The 13,286-nt window shown below is 47.7% G+C and overlaps 1 protein-coding gene across 1 annotated transcript in view; it reads left to right on the plus strand.

Annotated features, from left to right (window-relative positions):
* Window positions 1-13,286, plus strand: part of TP63 (tumor protein p63) — a 111,123-nt gene that overhangs the window by 83,439 nt on the left and 14,398 nt on the right. The window contains exons 5-10 of the mRNA XM_013959222.2: window positions 6,803-6,989; window positions 8,706-8,821; window positions 9,157-9,266; window positions 10,028-10,164; window positions 11,178-11,260; window positions 12,217-12,353. Of these exons, the coding sequence (XP_013814676.1) occupies window positions 6,803-6,989; window positions 8,706-8,821; window positions 9,157-9,266; window positions 10,028-10,164; window positions 11,178-11,260; window positions 12,217-12,353 (770 nt within the window). The remainder of the gene's footprint in view (window positions 1-6,802; window positions 6,990-8,705; window positions 8,822-9,156; window positions 9,267-10,027; window positions 10,165-11,177; window positions 11,261-12,216; window positions 12,354-13,286) is intronic.

The following is a 13,286-nucleotide window of genomic DNA, read 5'->3' on the forward strand; positions in this document are numbered from 1 at the left end:
CTGAGTGGCGATGGCCTCGCGAAGGAGGCGAGCGCTGCTGCGGCACGCTCCGGCATGGAGCGGCGCCCCGGAGCGGTCTTGGCGTTTCCGCTGCGGGCAGCTAGGGGTAGAGGAGCCTTCTGCCGAATAGCTGAAATGTGTCAAATGAGGTAAGGAGCCTTCTGCGCTCAGGCGTCGCAGCCGGATTTCGAAGAGGACGTTTCCTTACTAAGCCTTGTGGTGAAGCTCCTTGGAAGCGGGTGTTTAACTCTTCTTCTTCCAGATACCTTTCCCCCCGCCCCAGTAAATCTAACCCAGTGACTTCTGCTCCCGTGCCACCAGTCCCACCCCTGAGTGGCTCCGGCACTGCGGGATCCCCCAAGGCGTGCCCGGCCGTGGCCGCGAGGCGCAGCAGCGCGAGCAGCGCCGGCGGCTCCGCATTGCAGACAGACGTGGGGAGAGGGTGAGCTGGTCTCCCGCGGGGCTGGCGGTAAGGAGGGGGAGCCGGCGAACCAGACGCCGTCCTCCTGAATTCTTGCCCGCAGGCTACGTTTCTCCGTTCTCCTCCTCCCTGCCGCCCCTCCTCTTCCCTGTTTACCTAAGCAAGTTAACATATATATATATATATATATGCTTATATATATATTTATATAATATTTATATATATATATAAAAATATAGAAAAAAACATATAAATTACTTTTTTCATTAAGGCTTCCGTGGTGCAGCAGCTGCCATGGGAGTTCGGTGCGGCGCTGCACGCCGGCGTGCCCCGAGGCACCGCAGCGTCGCGGTGCTGCCTTCCTCGGGGCTCCTTTTTGCGGTTTGCAGCCCCGAGGCTGCCGGCGGCCGCCGCCGCGCGGGGCTTGCGTGCTGTCCCCCCGCCGGGGCCGTGCGGGGCCCACCTGCCTGATGTCAACATCTCGGTGGGTGAGGCCGGGGGAGGAATGTGCCGCTCCCAGCCCGGCTCAGGTAATTAATCCCTGCAACTGACAGGTGGCAACAGGCGGCCTTTGGCTGCGGCTCTCGGGGAAAAGCGCTCCGAGTAAGGATTTTAATAGCTCATCAGCGCAATTCGCGCGCGGCGCGAGCTGCGCCGGGGATGGGGAGGGGGCGCGGGAGCTCGAGGGGAGACGAGGCGCAGACTCGGGCACGGCCGCGGGGAGTTTTCGTCCCCATCCTGCTGGCGCAGTTTTGCGCCCCGCTTGAAAGATGCGGGGACGGGAGGTGCCTGCTTTTTTGTTTCCGTTTCTCCGCAAAGGCAGCCTCCCCGGACAAATCGCTGCCCATCCCTAAGGGGGAAAAGAGTGTGACGTGTTTTGCTTTGCCAGGGGCACAGGGATTTGGGAAATGCCTTCGGAGTACGTGGGAGAGCTGCGTCAGCCCTCCGCAGTCATTGCATCACGGTTTGCCCTGCAAGCGGGGATTGCTCACAGATATTTCTCGCTGGCACGGCAGACGGTTAGTCAGGGTCTTGTAATTCGGCAGGCTCCAGCTTGGCAGGTCTGGGCGCACGCGGGGCGAGTGCCCCCTCAACCTGCCCGTTGTTTCGGCGGTCTGAGTGTCCGCGGCATCCACCGGCAGCAAACTGGCTGTCCGCTCTGTGCCGTGGCGCCTGGTGAGGCGAGGACTTGTCCTGCCCAGAGCTGCAGCAAACCAATGACTGAGCAATAGGATTAAAGTTCTCCTGAGCTGAAGCTTACATCTAGCAGGAGAACTCCACATCTGCAGCGCTCCTGGGAAAACTCCCTTTGGGTTTCCTTGCTGAGCACTTTCTGAATGCAGATAATTCCCAAGTGTGCTTGTGCACGCGCGTACGCATGTATCTGGTCCCCACTCTGAATATCAACAGCTAATTACCATTTGTCAAAACAAAAATACTAAAGGCATATGGATAAATCACAATTTTATTCTGAATGGGTAATTTCCTTTTTCCCTCCTGTTTTGTTGTTCTAAATGAATGAAGCCTTATGCAGGTTATTTTCTGTTTCTTTGTGAATCTCCTCATTCTCATCTGTGAATACTTTGGAAGTTTAAGTAACTTTCTCACTCTTATAACCTTTTTTTTTGGGGGGGGGGGAGGGTAATACCCTCCCCCTCCTTCTTAGCAGTAGTTTGATAGAGGAGAAATTGCAGGTGATCGATGGCTTTGCAAATGTCACGTAAAATGAATCCAAAGTTTAACTGAGTTGAGCTAAAACGTGACTTTTTGAAAGAAGCTTGAAAAACATTTTAAAGCCTTGTTGATCTGAGCAGAAGGGGCTCAGAGAGCTGTCATGCTTGTAAGCCAGCCTCTGGGATTGCCTTCAAGTTGACATTCATCAGCATTCCCAGAGCTGGCTGAACCCCGCTCCTTTTAAAGACTTAGGGGCCCATAATCCCTTAGCTAGATTAGATGGTAAAAGAGATATTAAAGAGGTAGATTTCCAAAGTAGTATTGGGCATTTTGCTGCATCAGAGTTTTGCAGGGGAGGTAAACACTCAGTGAAAAGCCAATGCAACTTGTATTGCACAAACAGAGCACTTACTTTCAGCACACTTCTTTCCTTCCTAGCAAAAATGCTTCATTTGAGAGGTGAAAAGTGTTTTGTTTTCTCCTTTAAACCCTTTGTTGACACACCTTCCGGAGAAGGGGCTTGCTGAGAAATCAGACAGGTGTTGCCTGATGGTAGCTGGCGTGTGTGTATTGTGATACTGAATTACCAGCCAGGGTGCCAAGAGCGGGTAATACAGTATGTCTGCACAGGCAGGTGGGGAGGGCAGGGCGGCAGTCGCTGGAATGTTTTTTTTTTTTTTTTTTTTTCCTTTCCTTTTAAAACATATTATTAAGCAAAAAGCTAAATTCGCTGTTGTTCTTAGCAATCCCTTGGAGTCTGTTTATTTGGACATGACATTCAGCACTTGAGCCCCAAAGTCTGAGCCAAACCTTTTTCCTCTCCCTTCCAAATATATAATACATTGCCAGGCTATGTTCTTTTGTTTTTAAATAACTTTCTGCTCTGTACCTCTAACAGAAGTGCTCCTTGGGCAGTTGGCACAGCTTTTGTTCCTGCTGCTAGATAAATGACTATCGTCATCTCAGTAAATGACAGACTGGTTTATTGGATCAAGCGCTTTTTTTTGGTATTTTTCCTCCTAATTGATTTAATGTGCCTACTCAACCAGGTAACAGAAGTGTGTTGATTAACAGTCATGCTCTGGATTTGTAAAATACCTGAACTGAGTTAAACTTTAAAGAGTTACCTATGCAAAGAAACTAATTTCTTCTTGGAAATTTCACTCTGGATTAGTGTGACATGCTAGCTCTGCTTCAATTTTCTGTGCCATCAGTATTTTCTGAGGGAGAATCTTGTCCCTCCTCCTCAAATACTAGCCTAAAGATGCTGAATTCAATCTTAATTTCAGTCTCATGAGCCCCTGCTGGGAATTGCTGGTGTCACGGTCTCGTCCCTAATACAATGAGCGCCTGTCAGTTCCTGTAGCAAAATGGTGGGCAGGCAGACGGTCGCCTCTTTGCAGGGTTGGAGCGTTTTGGGGACCGTTTGGGAGAGGCACCTGTGCCGAGAGGGGCGATCCTTGCTTGCAGGCGTTCTCTGAATGCACAGACAGCTCCTGCCTCAGGGTTTTCTCTAATGCTTATTTGCTTTGAAATCTATATACAATATCCTGTCGTACTCCATGGATATAGCGATTATCGCTGATCTAGTATGAAGTTGCCGTGACCTAGTTGTTCGCCTCTATTTATGCCACTAGCTTGCTAAGCATCAGGTTACCCGTGGTCACAGCAAAGTTGGCAGGATGGGAAACTCAAGCCCTTCACTGTCTGACAGCAGGTACCCTGTGGACAGATTTACACCAGTCTTAAATGACTGGCCCCTCAGTCGCTGCACGCTTTTGGGTCGCTTTGCCTGGGGTACGTTTGAAATCTCTGCCAAGCCGCAATATTCCTGGACCCTGAGCCCTGTGCATCGCCCGCGAGACCTGAACTCCTCTTACAGTCGGATAACGAAAGGGCTGCGCAGCCCTCCTGTTGTCTTGTCGTCAGAGCTGGTTCACCTTTCTGTGCCAGGTACTGCTTCTTGCCTCCTGGTACCCTAATCGTGTCCTGGGGAAGAGGTGAGGAGCATGCCGTGGTGGGCTCCAGGGTGAACCCTGGCATGCTGAGTTCAAGCAGGGGTCCGTTCAAGCCAACTGCTCCTGACCACCCCAGGTTGGCAGGTCCTGTGTTTTGAGGACAGATATTTTTTGTTGATCAGGCCTGTTTGTTGTAATCCATTTGCCCTTGGCTGTTTGCTTTCTGGGAATTCAAAGTGCAGGTCCGATGCCTTCCTAGCTCAGGCCCCGCAGTTGTAGTGGGAAGGGTTTGACAGTTCAACTGCATGGCTGGAAAAGGCAGAAAGAACTTGATTTCCTCCTCTGACAGCAGAGAGACTGCATTGTGTGTGACCTGCACCCTCAGTGTTCGTGCCGATGGTGAGCACCTCTCCTGTCCTTCTAGAAGCGGTGATTTTTTTTTTTCCCCCCTCTTGTACCCCTAGTTTTGTCTTTGAAGTTACTAGACTTAAAATTGCAGGCAGTGTTGCCTCACAACAACGCTTACGATCCCTGACCTCGGCTGATGTGAGAGGGGTGTATCTCCTTCCATTTGTTCAATTCTCCAGATGCCTGCAGATATTGGACACGTTTGCTCCTCGGTGTGTGTTGTGCCCTCACTGAACCATTGCACTTCCATATTTACACTTTCATTTCAGCTCACTGCATTTAGAGTCCCAGTTTCTTTTCACTTCAATGACATTGAGACATCCAAGCAATTTGGTGGCTTTCTGAAACTTTCTATCCTTGAAACTATAACAATGTATGTGTTGAAAAATGGTATTTTATCGATTTTCTCCCTCTTTCAAATATAAATGGTGGTTCTTCTGCTTATTGAGAGATGAAAAAGATGACATAGCGAGCTCACACTTACCGTAGTAAGGAATTGCTTTTTAATTAAAAAACAATAAGGAATTTCAGGTTAAAAAGATGTCTGATATAAATCACCATCTAGATCTGTTTCGCAACTTTTTTTTCTGTAATTGTTTGGCATGTTCCCCATTTCCGCGGGCTGGGTAAATCCTTTGTGGGTTTAATCTCTAGCCTGCAGGCACATAAAATACATTGCACAATTTGGTCTTTGCATTTTAAATATTTTTTTTTTCCTCGTTAACTTAGAATACCTGTAGCATCTCCTCTGCCATATGGCAGAATGGTGTTGAGTGAGGAGGGAAGGGACCAGCTTGTCTTACTTTTAATCCCCCTCTCCTCCCCAGTGTCTCTCTCCCAACTTTGGTTTTCCTGTGCTTTGCAATGTGTACACTTTGAAATGCAAATAATCAGTGAATATTGCTTGCTAATCCTTCTGTTGCCACGTCACCTGCCACCCACCCATGCATGTGCCAGCTCTTCCTATCCTGGCAGGGTGGATGGCCAAGTTGTGCTCTCGACCTGTATGAACCTGTTGGTGCTTTGTTTGAACAGTTGGGACTGGTTCTGTATCAGCCTCGGCAGCTAGGGACATTTTCAAGAAAACAACCACCTTGGGACTTTCACTTTTCTTTCTCTGTAAGAACCAGAGAGATGGGAGTGGGGAAATGCCAGCAGTTCCTGTGGGCTAAGTGGTTAGAGTTATTGGGAGAGCTCTGCGCTTGTGAATCTCTGAGCACAAAGAGAAAATTGAATGCTTCTGGAGTGGGGTGTTGACTAAAACTGCCTTATTTTGGAGCATTCTTTAGAGCAGAGGAAACTGGAGAGTTCCCTTCACAGGGAACATCCAGAAAATTGGGTTTGGGTTACAATGCACCCAACCACATAGAGTTTGCTTGTGATTGTTCTTGCTAAGTCCATATACTTGTTTCAGTTAAGCTTTTCAAGAGAAACCAATCACTTCAGTGATTAAATGTTTTGTTAAGTAGAGGTTTCCAGGTGTGAACACATGTCAGGGTGATGCTGCACCAGTGCCTGAGGGCTGAATGTCCTTAAATGGAAGAGGGACTCTAATATGCTCTCCACTAGCATGGTGGACACAAGTGTCTTGTTCTATTCAAGGGTGTTCATTGCACATCAAAGGAAGGTGACAACCTCCATTGTGGAGCTGGCTCCTGGGTTCTGCTACAGGTCCCATCACTGATCTGGTCCTTCAGCTGTTTTACTTTTCTGAGCCTTGAATTTCCCCCTTCATGAACAAAATGATTTGAGTTTAGAAGTGGAGAGATTGCTGTAGAGGTGATCAGCAGGGACATGAGATGCCTTTAAAAGATGACAGAAATGTAGAATTTGGCACAACTCTGAGGTGGGGGGGGTGTCTTGCTTTCAAGTACTATCCAGTTCCAGAGGATCCATGTCTTTTTCATCCCATTGCAAAAATAGGAATGAACCACTTGAAATGTATGTTGTTTCCAATACTTCTAAGATTACAGGGTGTTGTGAAGGGAATGGTTTCCATTTTGTTAAGTGGATGGTAACATGCATCTCATGGAAGGGGTGGGGGGTGCAAGAGAAATAACAATCTTTGAAGGTATTTGTCTTGGGAAAACTAGATTGTAGATTTATGCTCTGCTATTCTAAAACTAATAGAGACTTGGGGGGGGGGTTGTTTGTTTGTTTTGTTCCCCCCACCCCCCAGACACACTTGTCTGGAGGTGCAGCTGTTGTGTGAACAAGTGCAATGCACACAGAGTAGCTGGTGCATTCAGCAATGTGCTTAAACCCGTCTCCATCCCTCTGGCCTGCATCCATCTCTGGCTGCACATCCTGATTCTCTCTTGCCCTTCTTACCCCGGTCTAGTATTCCACTGAACTGAAGAAGCTGTACTGCCAGATCGCCAAGACATGTCCCATTCAGATCAAAGTGATGACCCCGCCTCCCCAGGGAGCCGTAATCCGGGCTATGCCAGTCTACAAGAAAGCCGAACATGTCACCGAAGTGGTTAAACGCTGCCCGAACCATGAGCTGAGCCGGGAGTTCAATGAGGGTAAGGAGGGCAGTTGGCTCTTGGCTGATGAGTGGCCAGGGCAGGGGGTTCACAGCCATACCTGCAGATCTAGAGCAAGGCTGCAGGAGGTGGAGGAGGCCTATTCCCCATGATAACTCCTGTGCCAGGCCACAGGATGACCCTGTGTTTATGTCCAGGTATAGTGGAAACGCTTGTAAGGAGCAAACCTGCTGGAAGCAGACTTCTTGCCACGTCCTGTGTGGCTTTTTGCTTCCTGTGCTTAGCAGGAAGTTTCATGCTATACTTAAGCTATTCCTGTGGAAGCAGGTCCTTGAGAAGAAAGGACCAAAGTAAGCCTCACGCCTGCCCAGGTTGGATGAATGTCCTCATGGCAGGCAGTGCCCTTCTGGCTCAGGCAGCCTTTCCCTGCTCCACTGTTGCTCCCTTGATGAGAAGCAGCTGTTCCTCTACTCAGGAATGAGCTTCCATGTTACTGGGACAGGGATCTAGTAACAGGATGCAATATCATCTCGAATCTCTAATCCACGCCTCAAAGACAGAGGGGTTGTTTATCTCTGGCAGGATAACACTAAGTGCCAGCATCAACTGCAGGCAGCCTTCCTGTACATTTAACACTAATGGTTCAGTATTTGTGTTTTAATCTTTTACTTACTTCTCATATTAGTGAACTAGCCCCCATTTTAAAAATTTCCTGGGGGGTTTCTGCAAACTCATGGGCTGGGCTACATTTTGCCTTGTCTGCTTAAGTTCACATAAGTTCAGATGAGCATCTGTTTTATTTCTATGTGCATTATTTATCTCCTACTGCGGGGGGGGGGGGGGAGAAAAAGAAAAAACACGGTTGGTGTCAGTTAGCAGGATGTCTCAGGAGCCTTGATCCCTTTGCTGGTTACAGTGCAGCTAGCTAAACAGGCCCAAAAATAAGCAAGGCCTTGGGAACTGAAAATCAGAGCTGAGTGAGGCAGTTCTTTGAAATAGTCCTTAAGAGAGTGCTTTTCTGACAGAACTGTGTTTTTTGAGAGTTGATTATCTGGTTCAGTGACAAAGTTTTGAGGAGGAGGAAGAATTAAAACCCTGAATTCTTACTTTGACATGATTCTGTCTCTAGAAGTGTGCTGTATCTGAGTAAGAAAGGAACAATTCAAACCCAAAGGGAATTGTGTAGATGAACCCAAAGCAGCTTATTTTCCTCAGAATTTAATTGTGTGTTCTTCAAACACTGAAGAAAACTTGAAGGAAAGAAACTCTATTTTTTGAGTTATTCGAAAGGGTCCTAGAAACAAAGAAGATCATGTTCCCTTCTTCCGCTGCCGTAAGCAAGCATGATTTTTCAAGTTGACCGTTAATTAAATGCATATTTCTTTCTGCTTGAATTTTTTTTTTTCCTCTCTTTAGGATCAAGAGTGGTGGGAGGGAACAGAAGAGGGTTAGTAGCTGTAGTTGGTTAGTAGTAGTTGGAATTAAGACTTGAAGGAATTTGCTTTGTGTACACCTTGGGAGGGGGAAGGCTTTCCACTGGTGTAAAAATCCACATGGAGTTACCTGCTGGAAGAGTTACTGTGAGCTACCACTCAGCTGACTTTTGGGCTTGCTTAGCCCAGTAACTTGACACCCGTGTTCAGGATTGCTCGCAGGTTTCCAGTGTGAGCTTGAGAAAGTCTGTGGTCCCTTTGCTATCTTCAAATCTGTCTTCACTGAAAAGTCTTTCTTGGTTTTGCCTCCTTCCCCTTGCAGGGCAGATCGCACCTCCCAGCCACCTGATCAGGGTGGAAGGGAACAGCCATGCCCAGTACGTAGAAGATCCCATCACCGGGAGGCAGAGCGTGCTGGTTCCCTATGAGCCGCCTCAGGTATGTTGTGAACCCAAAGCAGTGGCTGCCCGGCATGGGAAGGGGTGGGTGTTGTAACTGTAGTTGGAGGAGACGGGCTCATGTGCTCCTTCCATCCTCATCGCAATAAATCTCCTCTTCCTCTTTGTCAGAAATAGGGTTTTAAGCAACCGCTTCCCCACTTAAGAGCAGGAGTCCTTTTTTAAGGAAGCGTCGTGGTTGGGGCTCATTTCATACTAGTCTGACCGTAACACAGTTCTGGGAGTGGATGAGATTTTAAGGAGGAGAGCTTGGAAAAAACAGAGCTTTCCATCCACCATCCCTTCATCTTTTTTTTTTTTTTTTTTTTTGTCTAGGTTGGTACAGAGTTCACGACAGTCTTGTACAACTTCATGTGCAACAGTAGCTGCGTGGGAGGGATGAACCGTCGCCCAATCCTCATCATCGTGACATTGGAAACCAGAGAGTAAGTAGTCCATCAATGCCCCTTTGCTTGAGAGGTGACTGTCTGGCTCCTCTTCTGCTCTGAGCAGCACTGCAAGGTGCTTAGGGACAGTCTGATGGAAGGGGCTATGGGACATTTCCAAATTGCTACAGGCAAGAGTTACCCAATACTTGGAATAACCTGACTGAGAAATGGGAGGTTTCGGTCTGTCTGAGCATAGTCTGGTGTGAATCTCTCAGACTCTGTCCTTGTTCCTATGTCCATTACTTGGAGGAGGTGGTAAGGGTGTTTTTGATGTGTGTAATTCAACAGAGGTTTTTAAGTTTCATGAGTATTGTTATTTAACCCACCTGTGATTAGCTGGATACCCTGCTTCCATGTCTGCCAAGCAGAGTGCTTTCTACCCCTTGCTTTAATGTGACAAGTTTGTCTGAAATGGTAAGATGTGGAAAGATGGTTAGGGTCTCCTCCTAGCCTCCAGTTTAGGTGTCACCCCTCCCATAGGTAGGTACTGTGTAAGAGGATCAAATGGGAGCTGAGTTAATACCAGGTGCAGTGTGAATACCTCTTATACTGACTGGCAGGTGAATCCATACATGTGGCTGTTATTTACAGAAGATGTCTAAGGTGACCAGCTAGGAGATGACACATCTGGGGCAGAGAGTGGAAAGGAGGAGTAGGTTCTAGCTGCAAGTTTGGCCCTCTGTGTGAGCTTGAGGATGCGGAGGAGGTGACTAGGCCATGTCTGAGCCTCCAGTTGACGCTTTTTCCTTTCTTCCCAGTGGGCAAGTCTTGGGCCGCCGATGTTTTGAAGCCCGCATTTGCGCTTGCCCAGGCAGAGATCGCAAAGCAGATGAGGACAGCATCCGAAAGCAGCAAGTCTCCGACAGCACAAAGAATGGTGATGGTACGAAGCGCCGTAAGTAGCTGGCAGAGCTGGGCAGATTGCAGACTGTGCTGTCACAGGGTGCAGGTGCGACCCTAGCGCTTGTGCTGAAGGGATGGAGGTGGTGCTGTGCATGGGCTTGGAGGCAGGAGGGTGTTTGTCTGTTGTCCCAGGATGAATCATTCTGAAAAATGGGCTGGTGTTTGATTCCTTGAGGTGCTGAGCGCAGCTGGCTATTCACAAAATGGCATTTGACAGTCTGAGTTTATGGCCTCCCTTGCAGTGCTGCCTGAAGTAATTAACTGTTTCGGATAGCCTGGTTGGTGGTGGCTGCAGAGGGTGTTTATTTGCCATCCTCAGGATACATAGACAGGACTCTGTAACCACTTCTGAACCCTTGTTGCTCATTTAGGACTGTACTGTGCCTTCTAGTCAGTGCCCCATATTGTGGCATATGTCTTCCAGTCACAGGGATCTTGATTAAGACTCTGCATAAACCCTGCTGCATGCCTGAGGTGCAAGTGGTCTCTTTCCATGCTCTGGGGAGTAAACGTACTCATCTGACATGCAGGATGTAGAAACTCAGCTTTGGTTTCTGGCACGTGCACAGTAATGGCACTAGGCTGCACAGCAAGGCACCGGTCTTAACAAGAGGCAAACTGGAGGACTTTGCTTCTGCAGTAGATTCAGCTTGCTTGCTTCCTCTTGCCTTCCCGTAGTGGATCACTGATAGCTGACAGCTAGTGAGTACTGTAACACAGAAGTTCACTGACTTTCCTGCAAAGAGCCTGTACTTGTACCTGATCTGACTTGCTGGGGTTTTGCTATTTTTCCAGCACTACTTTGCTGTTGTATTTCCCCATACGCTACAGCCACCCAACGTATGCAGGTCATCTCTGCCTTGCGGGGTCAGAAGCTACAAGCACAATTCTGGAGTGACTTAGGCAGAGACCCTTTCAGAGCCCTGCAGATCTGAGACAGCCATACACTTGATGGTTGGTTGGTTTGTTTGTTTTAATGGGACACTTTGGGGATTTCTCTTCCAGCTTTTCGACAAGGTACTCATGGCATACAGATGACATCTATCAAAAAAAGACGTTCTCCTGATGATGAACTCTTATACTTGCCGGTAAGCTCTCTCTATTTTTGCTTTTACCTCATGTTTAGTGTCTTTCTCAGTCCCTTGAGGCAAGTCAGCTGCTCATCGAGACCTCAGAGAGAATAACTGTGTTAGTGGATGGGGTTGGGATGTGGATTCCCCACTCCCCATCTATCTATTTTAAATGCATATTACAAACAGAAAACATGAAAAATACCATTGGCTGCTGACTGAAAGTGGATTGTGCGAAGCACCTGAGAATATCCTAAGTGATCAGCCTGTCCTGGCAGGAGAATGGTCTTTGAAACCTAGCTGGGTGCTTCCTCTCTCATTTTTGAGTCTGTGGCAATTCAGCTTTTTCTAGAGATAATGGGCTGAAACCTGTTTTCTTGGTGGCAAAGATGGATGTTTCTGTAGCTTTTGTGCGTGTTACCCTCATGGTGGAGAGAGTGATAGACATAAACTATGCTGTAGTAAGTGTAGGATCAGAAAGAGCAAGAAGTGTCTGTAATGGGCCATTTTGCTGCTTCCCCATGTGCTGTGTTTAGTTGGACCACAGTGCACTTAGGTTTAGATCTCCCTCTTCCTCTAACACCTGAATTCAAGTACTCTTTTCCGCAAGGTGTGTGAGATTCAGCACCAGGTCTACCTATGTCTGAGGTAGGTAAGGACTTTTTCTGTCTAACAGATTGGATCAGAATAGTGCTTTTGGTTGGTATAGATTTACATCAAGCAAATGACAACCCCAAGACATTCATTAGCCTGCAGTGTCAGATTATCAACTCTTCAAAATTATCTGCTTACCACTAGCACAAGGCTTAGCGGTTTTATTGCTTATGCATAGAGTATAAACAGAGTATTTGCATCCTGCTGTGGTGTTGTTTACTTGACTTTGTCTAAAACTCAGAGGTGGCTGTCGGTCTAGATGTAGTCCTTTAAGGGTTTTCTTTTACCCCCCTCCCTTTTTTTCCCCCCCCTTGATCCAGGTGAGGGGACGAGAGACGTACGAAATGCTACTAAAGATCAAAGAGTCCCTGGAACTTATGCAGTACCTACCCCAGCACACAATTGAGACTTACAGGCAGCAGCAACAACAGCAGCACCAGCACTTGCTCCAGAAGCAGTGAGTACGAGTGTGTTTGCAGTGACCTTTGCAGTGAGGACGGTGGGGAAGGGAGAGGAGAGAGACACAGAAAGCTTCTGCACAGCTACGCAGATGCACAGCTGTGGTTAGCCAAGGGCCAAGAGCTCCTAGCTTGCTGCATTGGCAAAATCCTTTCCAAAAGTGCAGTGTGGCGCTGCTTGTTAACTGCCTTTCAGAGCTGGTAGAAATCCATGCTAGGAGGTAGACCAAAGCCACATTTCTGGTCCTGAACTTAAATCTCAAACTCAGAATCTCTTAAGTTTTGTAATTTGCCTCTATCTGTGTAGCAGGACAAACCAGTCCTCCTTCTGCAAATGCAAGTCCTGATCGCTTTCAGGATTTTGTTACCCTACCTAGTCTCTTATAGTAGACAATTCACCTTTTGGTCTTGGAAGATGTGCGAGGAAAGGCTGAATGCCTTGTTTCTGCCTTCCAACTGGAGCTCTGAGCTTGGTGTCTGAAGTGCTCCATCTTAGACTGAGCTGAGGTAGCACCATCCAACTGCCTGTAGACAGAAACCCGGTGAGCGTTTATGACCAAGCTGAGAAGCTCAGGGTGGGGTGTGCCCTTTTTTTTCCATCTGCTCTCTGTGGAAAAGGGAGAGAACGTGGAGCCATCTCCACACCTCCTTCCTGGAATCCATTGGAGTGCTTTGCCAAGAGCACACGGAGCCAGGCTTGTGAGCCCCAGCTCGGCTCAATGCTCAAATGCTGCTGGTACGCTGCTTCTTTTGATGCTGTTGGAGGGCAGGTGTCTGTATCTTTGTGGGACATAAATACTGTAGGTTCCTGAGTTATAAAACTGGAAGTTGAAAGTTGGGAGCAAGAGTGAAATGTATAAGACTTGCTTTGTGACCAGTGGGCACTTCAAATTAAGACTCTTCATGTGCATTTTTTTTTTTAAAGCATTTTT

Source organism: Apteryx mantelli, chromosome 9, assembly GCF_036417845.1.
Source record: "Apteryx mantelli isolate bAptMan1 chromosome 9, bAptMan1.hap1, whole genome shotgun sequence".
Taxonomy (NCBI): Eukaryota; Metazoa; Chordata; class Aves; order Apterygiformes; family Apterygidae; genus Apteryx; species Apteryx mantelli.